The sequence below is a fragment of the Passer domesticus genome, chromosome 10, assembly GCF_036417665.1.
Source record: "Passer domesticus isolate bPasDom1 chromosome 10, bPasDom1.hap1, whole genome shotgun sequence".
Lineage (NCBI taxonomy): Eukaryota > Metazoa > Chordata > Aves > Passeriformes > Passeridae > Passer > Passer domesticus.
In genome coordinates, this window is record NC_087483.1 from 27,171,161 (window position 1) to 27,185,399 (window position 14,239).

The 14,239-nt window shown below is 38.4% G+C and overlaps 1 protein-coding gene across 8 annotated transcripts in view; it reads left to right on the forward strand.

The window, feature by feature from the left end:
• Positions 1 to 14,239, forward strand: part of RBMS1 (RNA binding motif single stranded interacting protein 1) — a 337,082-nt gene that overhangs the window by 263,490 nt on the left and 59,353 nt on the right. For 6 of the 8 annotated variants that reach the window (XM_064434723.1, XM_064434716.1, XM_064434717.1 and 3 more), the window contains one exon: positions 8,935 to 9,110. In XM_064434723.1, the coding sequence (XP_064290793.1) occupies positions 8,959 to 9,110 (152 nt within the window). In that variant the 5' untranslated portion in view covers positions 8,935 to 8,958. The remainder of the gene's footprint in view (positions 1 to 8,934; positions 9,111 to 14,239) is intronic. The other 2 variants (XM_064434718.1, XM_064434722.1) reach the window with 1 other exon arrangement.

The window sequence follows — 14,239 nt, forward strand, 5'->3', positions numbered from 1 at the left end:
TGAGCAGAATGGTGGCATTGTAGTTTTTGGGGGAAAAGCCAACAGTTTGGAAAATAATAAAAGAGGACAAAGAAGTATAAAAATAATTTTTTAAAAGCTGCAAAATTCTTCTGTGTGCATTATGAAAGCAGTGACGCTTTTTAAGTAAGAGACAATACTTGCATGGATTTGTCAGAAATCTAAAGTCTAATACAATATGGAAGAAGAAGAAATAATACTTCAGAAACTTCTGTGCAGAGTTTTAAACTGTTTTTTTAAAAAAACTTTTATTTCTCTATTATTTTAAAGAACTAAAGAAAGGCCAAACATTCTTAATGTACTTTTTTGTTTTTTTGCTGTACTGTCAGATTTTGTAATACAGATATTCAGGCAGTTCTTGAATAAGCCAAGGTGTCTGTATATATACTCCGCTACTTTTTAACCAGTTTTATGAGATACGCAGACTTAGCAGGATTAATCTCCAAAATACAGTGATGGATGGCATCCCTAATAGTTAGTTAAAAAATGGCATATTTACTGCTTTATGAAATTAAAAATGTAGCTACCTACAACCAGAAAAGGTATCCATTTTAAACATCACAAGCAGAAGCTCTTGAAAGCAACATGTTTTTGATCACATTGAAAATTGTCCATGGCCCTGTTTGTTGGCACTGGAAGTAAAAGTTCACAACAGATAATGACAAAAGAAATTGAACAGCAGTAGAACTGGGGATTAGCATTCTTCTAATGAGAGCCTGTCCTCTGAACAGAAGTAACTGCCTTATGTGGTGCAGGAGTCTCACTGCCAGAGCTTAGTTTTGTGGGATTTACTTAGAGAAATGGTTGCCTGCTCTCTTGTATTTTCCTACAAGAGAGCCAAAAAATGTCCAGGATAAAGCCATGTCTCTCATTTTCCATACATTTAAGTCCCACTTCTTCCATTATACTGTAAGTGCAGTCAGAGAATACTATTATTTAATTTCAGATCTTAGTGCGCTGACATCTGAAGACATTTTAAATGGAGGCGGTGAGTAGAAGTTTCCTGTTTAATAAATGCTAAAGCAGAGTTCTATTTACAATGTGAAGGGACCACTATGAACCTCTTAATGCTTATGATGAGCTTATTGAGTAATTTTTTTTACTTTAATTCCATGAGTACTGTCCTCTGAGCTGCCATTGAAGTGCTTGTGAGCTGTATGTGATTTGCAGGCTATGGTGTGACCATCTGTGATCTAGTCTAAACTACTGTGTGACCCAGGAGTTTCTAAGTTAATTGCTGTTTCAGGTGAAGCATTTCTCCTATAACGGGTATCTTGACCATTTCCTGTTGTGGAGAACCTTGTAAGATTTTATACCCTGCTATTAACATGTACTAAGAGATATGTAATGCAAGAGAGGAATTTTTTATTATTTGGATTGAGTGTCATGTATTGGACTTGCTACCTTTCAGGTGCTTACATAAGCCATCATATGCAAGCTACACCTCTCTGAAAATGGATGTGTTTTCTTTTAATTGTAATTTGAATCCTCAGGCTGGAACAAAAACTTCAACATAGTCTAGATATTCAGTACTCTGTTCTTTCTGGATCCTGAGCAAAAGCCTTGGCTGGTTTCACTGAAAAAAATAGGCCTGTGTATTACTAGAATCAAGAAGGAAGTTGGCAATGAATTTTTTTGTGTCTGCTGCTCAGTGAAGGGCTAACCACAAAAACATATACATGCGTTTTAGTCTGTCTGGTAGATCTTAGCACTATGCTCTCTTTCTTTGGATACTTCAGCATCTTGACTTTCTTTTCAGAGTCTTTAAATGGGGCCTAGCTGTTGGATTGCTGCTTGTTGATATTTCAGACATTTAAGTCTTTTGCTTTATGTGTGCCTATAATTCTGTCATGGCTAGGGCATGGTACCAAGGTATTGTTTCAGAGGATTGTCCAGGAAATCCAGGTATAAAACAGAGAGGGAAGAGAGACGCTGTGATTCATGATGAGCAGGTGGAAGGGGAAAGGGAGGGTTCATGACATCTGGAAAGGAACAGGATATAGCCCAGTTCAGCACTCCCCTTGCTTTCCTTTGGGATAGCTTTTGTGCTGTGGTGTGGTTAGGTTTGTGTATTTTGCACTTTTTATTTGTCTCTGAACTAGGGGAATCAGTTAGTGGAGCACCAAAAAATCCCTGACAAGGGATAAAGTCAATGGAGTAAGTGAGTTCCTGGGAACTATGAAGCTTTTTCATTTATCACTGAGAATCTAGAAGAGCTCCCTGAACCAGAAGCAGTGTCTTGCCCCCATTGCTTACTTTATTGTTACCATCTTGTCTGCCAACTCCAAGTTAGAAAGCCTTTTTTCTTGAGTAATAACAATAAAAAAATCTCCACACCCTATTCTTGCAGAAAAAAATCCGTTCAAAGCATCAGTGTGGGTTTTGTCATATACTTCAATGTGGCCAGGATAATGCTCACACTTCTTCAAGTGTCTTCATAGAAAAGATATAGATAGATTTTTGAGCTTGCTTTCATTGCTAGCAGGAGATTGCTGTTGAATTAAGCTTTAAATGTGTAATTTAAATAATACTGGTTCAATTTCTTGTCAAAATATGAAAATGTGACATTTTATAGCAAGCTGGAATGGTTTACTTCAATACTTTCTGGTTTAGTAATTGTTGCTTTCTGGTGAGAACAGGTTTAGTCCTGCTATGTTGCCATAAGATCTGAGGAGAGGAAGCAAACAGGCCAGTAGGGAATGAGCTTGTGTTATAATCAGGTGAGTCTGGAGGTGAAATTGTTAGGAGCATCTGAGCCATGACTGGGGGTTTGTGCTAGACATCGTCTTGTTTCATTGCTGGCAGAGCTATTCTTCATGAAGATATTTTAAAAAGAAGGCTGCTAGAAGTACATTACTCACTCATGCATTTCTGTATTTCAAGAAAGGGCTTCTTCAAATGGCTCAGAAAAAGTGTATTAACTGCTTCCCTGGATTTTGCCAGAAACATTTTTCTTACTGACGAATTGGTTCAAATTAGTGAAAGTACAACAAAGTAGAAAGAGAATGTTAACTAAAAACAAATATAAGAGTGAAAATAACTTTTTAAAATATCTTTATAGATGTATGGTGATATCCACCTGCAGTTTTTTTTTCCTTTTAATATGAAAAAGACTGTAATCTGTATTTAGAAAAACAGTTTTCATAGGACTTGGCTGTAACATACAGGCAAGAAAAAAGGTATAACCCTATATCTTGTAAAGCTCCTCTTAAAACTTATCTATTAAGGCAAGGGGGCTTCCCTATTCAGTGTGATATGTTTTTTTCCTTGATTACTTAATTTTCAGCCTATTTATTGCAGCCCATCATTGCTGTAATCCCAACTGTAGTATTCTGGGCATAGTCCTTTCACACCAAGATATGGAACATCTAGAGCGGTTTGTTTGGGAGAAACACAGGGCTGGGTCTCCAGGTGCTCCTGGTCTGCCTGTGACGTTTTGTAACAGGCAGAGTCTTTGCCCGATGCCTGCCTCCACCCTCAGGGTCCCACATCTTATCCCAGTAGTTATTTCTGCTCTGTGTAGCTGAACCACTAACACCTGTCATCACCAGGTAAAGGAAGATGGAACAGGCTTGCATCCTGGGTATGCAAATAACTCTGATCACAAAATGCAGTATCCATAGTTTCTGCCTTGTGCAGTTCACCAGCCCTTTCTGGAATAGTCCTGTTGGCTCTTACAGTGTTGCTATGAGATCATGCTTTTTACCCATGCAAGGAGAAGTTAATAAAGGAGAAAAAGGGGGCAGGTATCAGTATTTTTCCTGCCTGAGGAGATTTTCAGCAGAAGTCTGGAGCTTCTGAGATACTCTTTATACTGGTGTCATGCTGAAAATGCTTCAATTTGGTTGTTGAATCTTCCTGTGACAAGTGCTTGCAGATTTAAAGAAGAGCAGTTGGAGAAGCTACCCTAAGGCAGGAGATGTGAGTAAAGCAGCAGCAAAGCTTTCAGTTTCTACTGGTTGACTCATGTCCACTGAGAATTGAACTTGGAGAGGCCTCCAGAAATTCAGTTTTGCTTGCTGTAATGTTTCAGACATGATGAGGAAAAACATGAAACAGAATAGTGCAGGACACTCAAAATGGCATCTCAGCTGCAGCTGTCACTTTGCTGGCTTAGAGTAAGTGATCAAGGTTTAATGTTTCCTTATTTAAAGAAAGGTAATAAAGCAACTGTCTTCATCCATGAACACTCATTTCTGTTAAACACTTGGAGTTCTTCTTTCTGCAAGGGACATGATTTAATTCCAAATGAGTTCCTATTTCCTAAGCTGTTGAAGTGTCTTGCTTCACTAGCTATAGCATCTTCTATTCTCCTGAACCTGTGCTTTCATTGTACATGTAAAGTTTTCTCTAACCTAGAGAGTTAGGTAGATTAATAAATAAACAAGCAATGCCCAATTTAACAAAAAATAAATCCAGATTCAATACTTTTTCTCGCTGTTGCACACATCCACAGAAAATGTATGGTCATTTTTATATCAGTGCCATTATTTGAAGGTGTTGCTTTCAAAATCAGGGAGGTTAGGCAAAGTCAGGCTGGGTAGGCAGGTGCTTGTAGCTTAATTACCTGAGCAAAGCTAGGGAAACACTGCTGATGAAATTTTGATATTATGAGATGATCCAAGTAGGAATTCTGGCTAAATCTGATAGTTAATGTAGGCTGCAATTTGTGGTTTGAATTTAAAGTAGACGTGTGAGAACTTTGTTGTTAAAAGTCATGGTACTTTTCCCATTAGGAATTTGGCTGAGTGTTTAAACTCATAATTAAATGCTAGCATGTTATATAACTTTATATGTATATTTTATTGCACAAAGTTAGAAACTTGAAAGGAGTGCTACAGTAGTGATCATACTCTGTTTTGGGACAATGACTTGGAGTCATTGTCCAAGTTATCATCTGCTCATTGAAGTTCTGTTGGAATTCTGTAGTCTGAAGGCAGCAGGGATCAGTATCTCTCAACCCCCACGTCAAAGGAATTTCACAGAGTTATTCCATTTTGATTTGGTGTCTTTTTTTTAAATCTGTTGACAGCAAAGAAATTCTTCTGTTCCTAGGTAGACAAAATCCTGCTCTGACTTATTTGCAGTCCTTAAGCATGGAATGGTTTATAAGAAAGACAGGAATGGCACCTATGAGTGTATTCTCCAGCTAGTTTTCAGTACTTGCAGTTATTCCCATTTGGGATTTATAGTGAGAATGAAACACAGGCAGACATTCTCCTTGTTCTAAGGGGACTGTTCAGTCACTGAGCTTTTTGTTTTCCTAATAAAACCTGTGGTTTTCCCATTGCTGTGGTGGGGCTGTGGAGGGCTGGAGGGAAGGTCCTCAGAGAGCAGGCTCCTCACAGCTGGCTCCAGAATGGGCTGGGGAGATCATAGAGCAGATGGGCTGATTATTCTGTCACTGGCCCTTTTTTGCTTAGATGTTTGTTGAAGATGACAGGAAGGAAACTGCTGTGTAAAAAGAATGATCGCTAATTACCTCTTGGAGTGAAAACTAAGGAGGAAATGGCAAACCAGTGTGACAATGGTGTTTCTTGTGAACAGGAATGTTGTCACAAGAAATAATGTTTTATTGCTAATATTCATTCCTCATATTCTTGAGTTCTGTGTTTTAATTTAAGCTGAAATGATTATGAAGAAAAATTAATAAATGTATTTTTGTTTATGTTGCAATATTGCAAATTATTGCGAGGTCCATATAGTAAAAGCTTAAGAACAGCTTTTGGTAGGAATATTTAGCAGAAGCTACAGTTTTTAAACAAAAACTTTTGAAATTTGATTTCAGGTTTTAGACAGAGCACTCAGTTAAGTTTTGTGAAAGCTGTTTCTAAACAAACAACCCCAAAGTTTGGCCAGGTCTCCTCTGCAGAATGTCTTGCCAGCAGAGCACTGTGTATCAGCCAGGGGTGTGGAAAAAAGTCATACATCCCGGCTGACATCAATGTGTTGGCGAAAGCCCAGGTGTGGATGCAGCTGTGCAGGCAGAAGAGAGCTTTTATCGGCTTGGCTGGTGTTGTTTGGGGAGGTGATGCAACTGCGCCAGCAGACAAACTCTTCTCCAGCAGACAAACTCTCAAACTCTTCTCCTGGCCCAAACTGGCAGTGTAGGAGGCTCCTCCAGCGCGGTCACGGCGTCACGGCTGCACTGCCAACCAACCCTTTGCAGCAAGAGCAACTGGAAAAAAAGGCCCCTTTGAACAACAGAGGGACCTCTATAATTTAGTTTTTATAAGTAGTCGTCGATGAGGAACAGAGCGGAAAAAGTGATTCAGATTTTAAAATTAAAGTTTTAATGTAAAAAACGTGGTTTAGTTGTATGGCTTTAAGATGTCACTGTCCCTTTAACGGCTGGCTGTCGTTGGGTTGCAGGCTTTGAGAGCCGCAGGACACCCAGCACATGTGTTTTGTAAAGCCTTTAAGGCTTGTGAAGGTACGAGTCTCTCTGGAAGCACTGAAAAACCTTCTGTCTATAAACTTAGGAAGACAGCTATAGTCCCATTTACATTCCCATCATGTTTGAATGTGACCACTGGCACTAGAACATCTTCATGTTTAAATAGAAGTTTAAATTTCTCAGAATGGAGTGTTTATGTTTTACAGACAGACACAATTAGGATTCCTGCTCTCTCTACGCACAGACACACATTTTCCTCTCCTGCCTTTGGCCAGCTGGTGACAAGATTTTGCAAAACTCCAGTTCTTCATAACACAGAAAAAAAAAAATATTTTAAGGGAAAAACACTGTAAGAAATAAAAGCAAAACCAAACCAAAGATACTGAAAAACTTAATAGAGGCTCTTAGCCTTCCATTGTAATTTAGAAATAAACGAGTTTAGATGAGGACAGGTATGTGTATGTTGAGTTTTCTGGCAGCTATACGTGCACGTTTTGAAACCGTAAACAGAGCAGTTTTGCTTTTGATCACTGTTTGCATTTTGAGAACTTCACTGAAGGATTTTTGAAGAGAATTTCACTGTGCCAGACTAACTTTGTTCTGTTGTGAAAATGTTTTGAAACTAGTTGCTCTGTCATTCTGCATTGCTTGTAACCCTAAAAATAATTGCCTGGCGTTACTGGAAGAAGAGTGGTCTGACAGACTGACTTGTGCTGCTATTGTTAAAATCCGTCAATGTTTCCATTGCAAACTTGGAAGGGAGCATTTAATCTTTTTCCCTGGAAGAAATTCTAGATCAGTACTTCAAATCTCTTCCAAAATATTTATATTTGGAATTGATGTTTCTAAAAATCTCTATTAAAAACAAAAAAAACCCCTCTAACCCTATGGCAATGAAATATTGCTACTCAGTTTTGAAATGCTAAATGATCAGAAATGTATTTCATTATTTCTTGTAATTTTCAGTTCAATTAAATTGGGCAGCAAAAATATTTCTGCTTATCAATGTTGATTTTATAGCAACTCTTGCAGTTGGCTGTTCCAGGCCATTATAGCTGCATAATAAACTTTGCAACATGCCAAATTGGAAGATTTCAAAACCTTCCTAGGGAAACACAAAAAGAAACACATAATTACCATAAAGTATCTGATATAAGACATGCCTTTGTACTTTTCTCCCACTCACACTTCCATTCCAATTTCTTGAGGTTATCTCCAAAATAGTTTCGCTTTTCTTGTGTGTAGTTTCATGGGTGCTTTAAACAGAGCTAAACTCTAATCATTTCCTCTCTGTCTCTGCATTCCTGCTCCCTGCCTTGTGACAGCCAAAGTCACTTGTGCGTAGTGCAAAGCCCACATGTGGTGTACCAGATCAGGGAAAATAATTTTTTGGTTCAGTTTGTGGCCATACAACTGTCTGTACTAATCCAAGGAAGAGGGTGGCACTAGGGTGGGAACAAGTGAGTCTACATTGACATCTCACTTTATATTCCATTTTCTTTTTTTCCTCTCCTGTGCCTTTCCTCTTTATTCATGGGGCAGTTCTTTGCTATGAGTTTGTGGTGGAAGCACAGGCTTTTGCAGGAAAGGAGCGACATGCAGCCACTTTGTCAGTGAAAACTGTGTAGTCACAAGATATTTACAAGCATCTTCAGTTCTTTGGTATACTTTTTAAAGTATTCCTCTCTTAACCACAGACAGGTTCATAGTACTTTTTATACAGTGCCCTGCTATTCTTCTCTTAATGCAAATGATTTCTCTACGCAGATTTCCTCTAGGATGTTTTTATGTTCCATTGGGGTCTGATTTTAAGAGTAATAGCATTAGATACTTTGAGGAGTAGGTAGAAGTACTTCTGTGATTTTCTCCTTTTGAAACTTGAATTTTTTACCATTATATAGAGCCTTTTTCTTGATAATTGTGAAGTAATCCACAAATATGGAGACAGCAGTATGAAAGTTCTCCCAAGGCACACCATTCATTTAAAGTCTTTTCCTTAAGCTATCTGTGCTTCTTCTCTATCTCTAAAAAAATAATAGCAATATTGTGTGATGTACTAAAAACCAAACGAGATAGAAAAGAGGCTCCTCATAATTTTTGTATTTTTTGATAGATTAAAGAAAGAGCATGGTCTTTGTGTCTGCCACAATTTGACATGTCAAACAGTCATAGTGATATAAACTTTGTACCTGCTGGAACCTAGAGGAACAGTAGTTCCTATTTCATTTTCACATGAGATGACACAATGAAGAGTGATAAAATCCTTTGAGTAATATTCAGTGGAAGTTATATATAATTTGACCCTGTGTCATGCATCAAGTGGTGGTTGGCAATATCAGGATGTGCCTGTGAATCCTGTCCCAAATGTGGTGTGAAAGCAGTTGTATTTAAAATCTGTGGGTAATTAGGAACAGGTTGAACAGAGTGCTCCACATGGTAACCAGGCTGCTGTGGGCTGAGCTGATGTGCATGCTGTGATTGTACCTGTACTTTACTCTAACCTGCTTTTTCCTTTGCAGCAGTCCATTGTACCAGCCCACCCAATGGCTCCTCCTAGTCCCAGCACCACCAGCAGTAATAACAACAGTAGTAGCAGCAGCAACTCAGGATGGGATCAATTAAGTAAAACTAACCTTTACATCAGAGCACTGCCTCCAAACACCACTGATCAGGACCTGGTAAAACTATGCCAACCGTAAGTACTACATTTAAATGTAAATTATAATTTCGTGCCTTAAAAGCTTGTATTAGGTACCCAAGATGAGTGTTTGGATTATGAGGGGAGAAAACCAGATACATAAACAAACAGCCTCATGCTGTGATATGGTGGCAGGTTTCAACTTTGTTGGCAATCAGAAGGAAAAGATTGTTTGATGCTTTGGAGAAGGAAAGAAAGTGAGAATACAGTGGTGAACTGAAGCAACCCACTGCTTTCGTAAAAGCTGTGATTACCCATTGGGTTGTTGAAATCACAGATAAAATGAATACCTAAGTATGAAACTTGCTATTGAGAGCCTGCAGAGAGGGTCTCCTCTGTTCACTGCTAAGATAATCTGTTGCTACAAACTTGAGTAATTGTTCTGAATCACTGTAAACTACAATGTGCATTTGAAGGCTTATCCTAGTTTCAGACTAATTTATGGCTGTACTTTGCACAGTTATTTTTATGATTAGAAATAGCTAGTCCATGTAACAAGCCTGTCTAGTGCCTGAAGTTCTGGGTAGACTTGGTTTAGCAGAGGGCTTTTAGGCAATGTTGTTAACCTAAGACTTTTTTTTGCTTAAGAGAGTTGTTTGTTCTGTTTTTTTAATTTTTACAGCAGCATGTGCCTCATACTTTCAAATATGGGTTATGTGTCAAAAGACTGTGCAGTTGGGTTGTTTATACACTGTTTAAAATCACCTGCTTTAAATGTTTTACTGGATTTTTAAAGTGTCTTAGTACTTCTGAAATTCATAGTGCACTTTCTGGATTATTTTAAAATCAAAAGTACTCAACTGAATTTTCAATACTACATGTAGGAAAACATCCATATCTGTCTATTTTGGATGAAGACGTATTAAGATTTGTATTTAATGCTACTGCTGAAATTTAAAAAATAATTTTATGTTCCATTTAGCAGATAAATTAATAAGAGTATACAAAAACAGAGCACAACACAAGTAGAAAAATTGATAACAAAACCTGTAAATTTTGGATCCAAGGTATGTGAGGTACCTTTGGTTTTGAATATTGCAAAAAATCGGATACCTAATTTATAGAGATTTTCTTTTTTTAATTTTAAAGAAATTGGACTTTCAGGGTAGTAGTCACATAGAAATTATCGTAGTATTATAATAAAAACAGCTTTCTCTCAGATCTTTAAAGAAAAAAAGTTATATTTGCTCATTTCTCCAACAGCAAATTAAATCCTTGTGTTTTGCAGAGAAGAGAATAGATAATCAATCTTCGAAAAGGCTTGTTGATAAATTCAGCATTTTTACAGCTTCCCATGTGACAATGACCTCTTGTAACTTGAATTTTAGCTGCAAATGTACGTTTTACAGAAGTGGATTTTTCCTTCCCGTTTTTGTCTTTTGAACTGATGAAGAAACCTTGTCCTGTGCACTCATGTTATGTTAGGACAGAGCCGTGAGGTTATTTTGCACTGGAACCACCCCAGTAGCCACTATTTGTGCAGTGGTTACTATAGCTCCTTAATCTCTTTCTGAAGACATTTTGGTTTGCACAGTCTCAGATGTCATTTATGCATGAACAATATTTTCTAGCCTAGGAAAAAATATCTTCAATAATTTGCTGTAACTGGTCCCCTTCCTCTTAATTAGCCAAAGATTCCAATTTTGTTGTTGCTGTTCAATATATAATTGTAGTTGGAATAGCATGAATTGTATAAATAAAGAACAGGCAAAAACTTCAGCCATGAACTTGTTAAATCAATTCTGATGTGAATTTACATACGTGGAAGGTTATGACATTTATTCCTGTGAGATATTTCCCTCCTAAGGATTTTACCTTAGGAAAGGAGCTTGTCTCAAAATTCTCCATTTCTGCTGAGGAAGGAAGTGAGATGCCCAGAAACTTTAGTTTGGACAACATAATCCCTGAACAACTAACTGGATTTGGCAGTAAGATAGAAATGGCAGCTCTCTCCCTGTTCACCAAAGCTCAGTAATCCACTTTTGTAGACCATGGGAAGTTTCAGATACAAACCTTCTCTTTCTTGTAAATCTGCCTAAGCTTCTAGGAAGTAGAAGGGAAGATATTTTTGAATGTGAATCTGCCATGTTCATTGTTTAAGCTGAGATAGTACAAAATAAATGGAAAATAGAATCTTGGACACACAGAAGTCAATGAAGAGACTGTTGTTTACTCCAGGTCTCTGAAATAATTTTTTTTTATCTTTCTCCAAATTCCAAAGATTTTACTGAGAGGCTTTTAGAGTTATTTTAGCTCCTTTTCTCCATATAGATTGGGTCTTGCTATCCTAAGAAGGTGTCCACTGCAGTGCTTGATGCTATGAATGGATAGAAAGGCTGCTCTGCATTTTGTAGAAATGATCTTGCTAGCTGGCAATAAGTAGCTTTTGGTGGATGTACATAAAAAGGTCACTGGCTTGTTTTGTGTCTTTTGGCTGATGTCAGACAAGACAGAGAAACACCTGTGGGTTGAGGAAATCTGGTTGAAGAATATCATTGTCATTGCAAGTACCAGAAACATCCCATCTACAGAGATTTTTCCTTCTGATCATCATGGATTTGTATCATATATACTCTACTGAAAAGTTGTTTTCAGTGATGGTTATGATAGAGAAAGATTGCTTTTGACAGAATCCCTCAGAATACAAGCTCAAATAATCTACAGAATTCTTTGGTGGGGATTGTTATACTGTGACTTCTATTTGATTTAGTCAGGATTTGCTTTAGTTCTTGTCATGACAGCAGTACTCATCTGGCCATGTTTTTACTTTGCTTAATTCTTTTTGGTGAATCACTAGAAAAACCCCTTATCAATTATGGAAGTGTTGGGCTTGCTCTCCTGTTGTAGCACAGCTGTGAAGTATTTATGAACACAGTGAATAAACGTTCACCAGCTTTGTGGAAAAGTATTTTCCTGGCAAGAACACAGTTTGCCAGTATACGTGTCTACAAATCTGTCTCCACCTTCAACTGATTGGTCCTTTCTGTTTTTCTATTAGGTGAAGCTCTTTTCCTCTTTTTCTGGTTGAAAAGAGCACATTATGTTTTTGTTGTGAGGTCTTGGGAGCACGGCTGTTTTTCAGAGCATATTTCTGGCTTTTGTGTGGGAACTGAAGCTGCCATGTTTCTGAATAGTTCATTCAATCTTGAGCCTGCTACTCCAGTTCTGCATTGAGAAACCAAATTTCTTCATATCAGTTATGCCAGAGGCAGAAGACTGGGGAGGGCTAAAGTAGGTATTGTTTGTCACAAAGATGTCATAACAGTCAGCCCAGAACCAGAGGAGTGTCGGGGGGACATGATGTGAGTCAGTCCTGACCACAAGAGCTTCCCATCCAGTATGTGGGAGTAGGCAAAGCAATCAATGCAGTGGCCCACAGATCCTGTCTTTTCTGTGGGAGGCTGGACAGGAGCAATCATCTGAACAGGACAGGAGCAGAGGACAGGAGCCAGTGAGGTTTGGGAAAGCCTGCAGGAAGTGCCTGCCTCTGCTGTGTGGTTTCTTTTCACAACCATAGAGTGCCATTACATGGGATCTGCTGCACTGGGCAGGCCTCTGCCATGAAGAGCTGGTTTGACAGGGTTGCTGAAGCAGTGTTTACTTCAGCCATGCCTAAATTGCATTCCCTTCTCCTGGTGTGGATATCAGTACTTGATATGCTTTCTTCAGCTCTTCAGATGGGTTTTGAATATATTATTTAGGCTTTAACTATACTTTCTTGTTTGGTGATGCTTAGTCATTTATTTTAACTTTTTGACGATACAAGATTAAATCCATTCCAGTTATTCACTGAAATTGTTGAGCCTGCTTATCTGATTAAGGACTTACGTGATTGGGTCTTAGCAGATTCAGTCAGGAGTTTGTAACTTGCTTTGACATGTTTTCTAGGTGCTTTCCAGACTCTCACTAAGCACTGTGCTTTGCTGAGGATGACCTTTATGCTGAAGCCACATGGTTCCAAAGCCCTGTACTTTCCACTGTCTAGCTTATGATTTACTTGCTGGCCTGCAGCAGCATTGTGTCTGTGTAATGCTGTTTCTTCGGAAACCTCCTTTTGTGAAATGTACATCATTAAATGAGGATGATGTAGCAGACTCTTCATCCTCCTGACAATCCTCAGTCCCTGGGTGAGATTTTGAGCTTTGAGGCTTAACACAAGTCTCCTCTGTTCAGTTCAGCCTGCTCAGCCCACCCTTTGGTATTTTCCCTTCCAGGCTGTTTTCTCATACTGTGCTGCTTGTATCAAGCTGTTTGTAGTCTATATGATATTCTTGAAATCGCTTTTTCCTCGGGACAGTTTCACTTAGTTGGCCTTCCCCCTTAAGTTATCACTGTAGGGTCATATTGTGGGTTTTTAATGGGATTGCATTCAGGAAAGCAGCTGCTTTAAGATAACAAAATATAGAATTGCCACAGCAGGCCATTGTTCTGTGTCAGGATGGTCTGCACACAGAGCAGAACCTTGCAGTGGCTGCCTTTGCATATGTGCATTCTGAAATCACCTCTCTTGTTGAGAGAGTAATTTAAGGATTCCTTGATAAATACTCAGCCTCATGAACACAGGCATAGCTAAAACAGCTGGCAGGCTAATGCTTTTCTTGAAACATATGACCCAGATGTGATATACAGCTTTGTTTCCAAAAAATGCTTAGTTATATACTCCAATATTTCCCTGTTTTGAGACAAGATAGCTTGAAAGTTGTTTCAATTCCCTGTTCTTAGTAAAAGACGTATTTTCATTGTCATGTGACTTTCATTAACATATTAATGTTTCCATGTTCTTTGTTGTGTAATTGTGACCTCTCCTATGTTGCCATTTCTTGTCTCCTTCAAACATACTTAGGACTGAAAAGAGGTGAACTGGAGCTCAGACATTTACTGTAGCAGGGAGCTGGCACCACTGTGGTCACTTAAGATCAAGAAATTTGTTAATTTTACTCAGTATACCTCATTAGAAAAAAAAAAAAGGCTGGACTCGAGAAAACAGTCTGAACATCTCTTGCATTTAACTCCTTGGGAGAGTGATCTGGGCAGATCATTGCTGCTTAGAAATGTTATAAAAGAAAAGTTATAGCACGTGAACACAACCCCTTTAGATAAATGGTGTGGCTAAGGGGAAGTGGAAT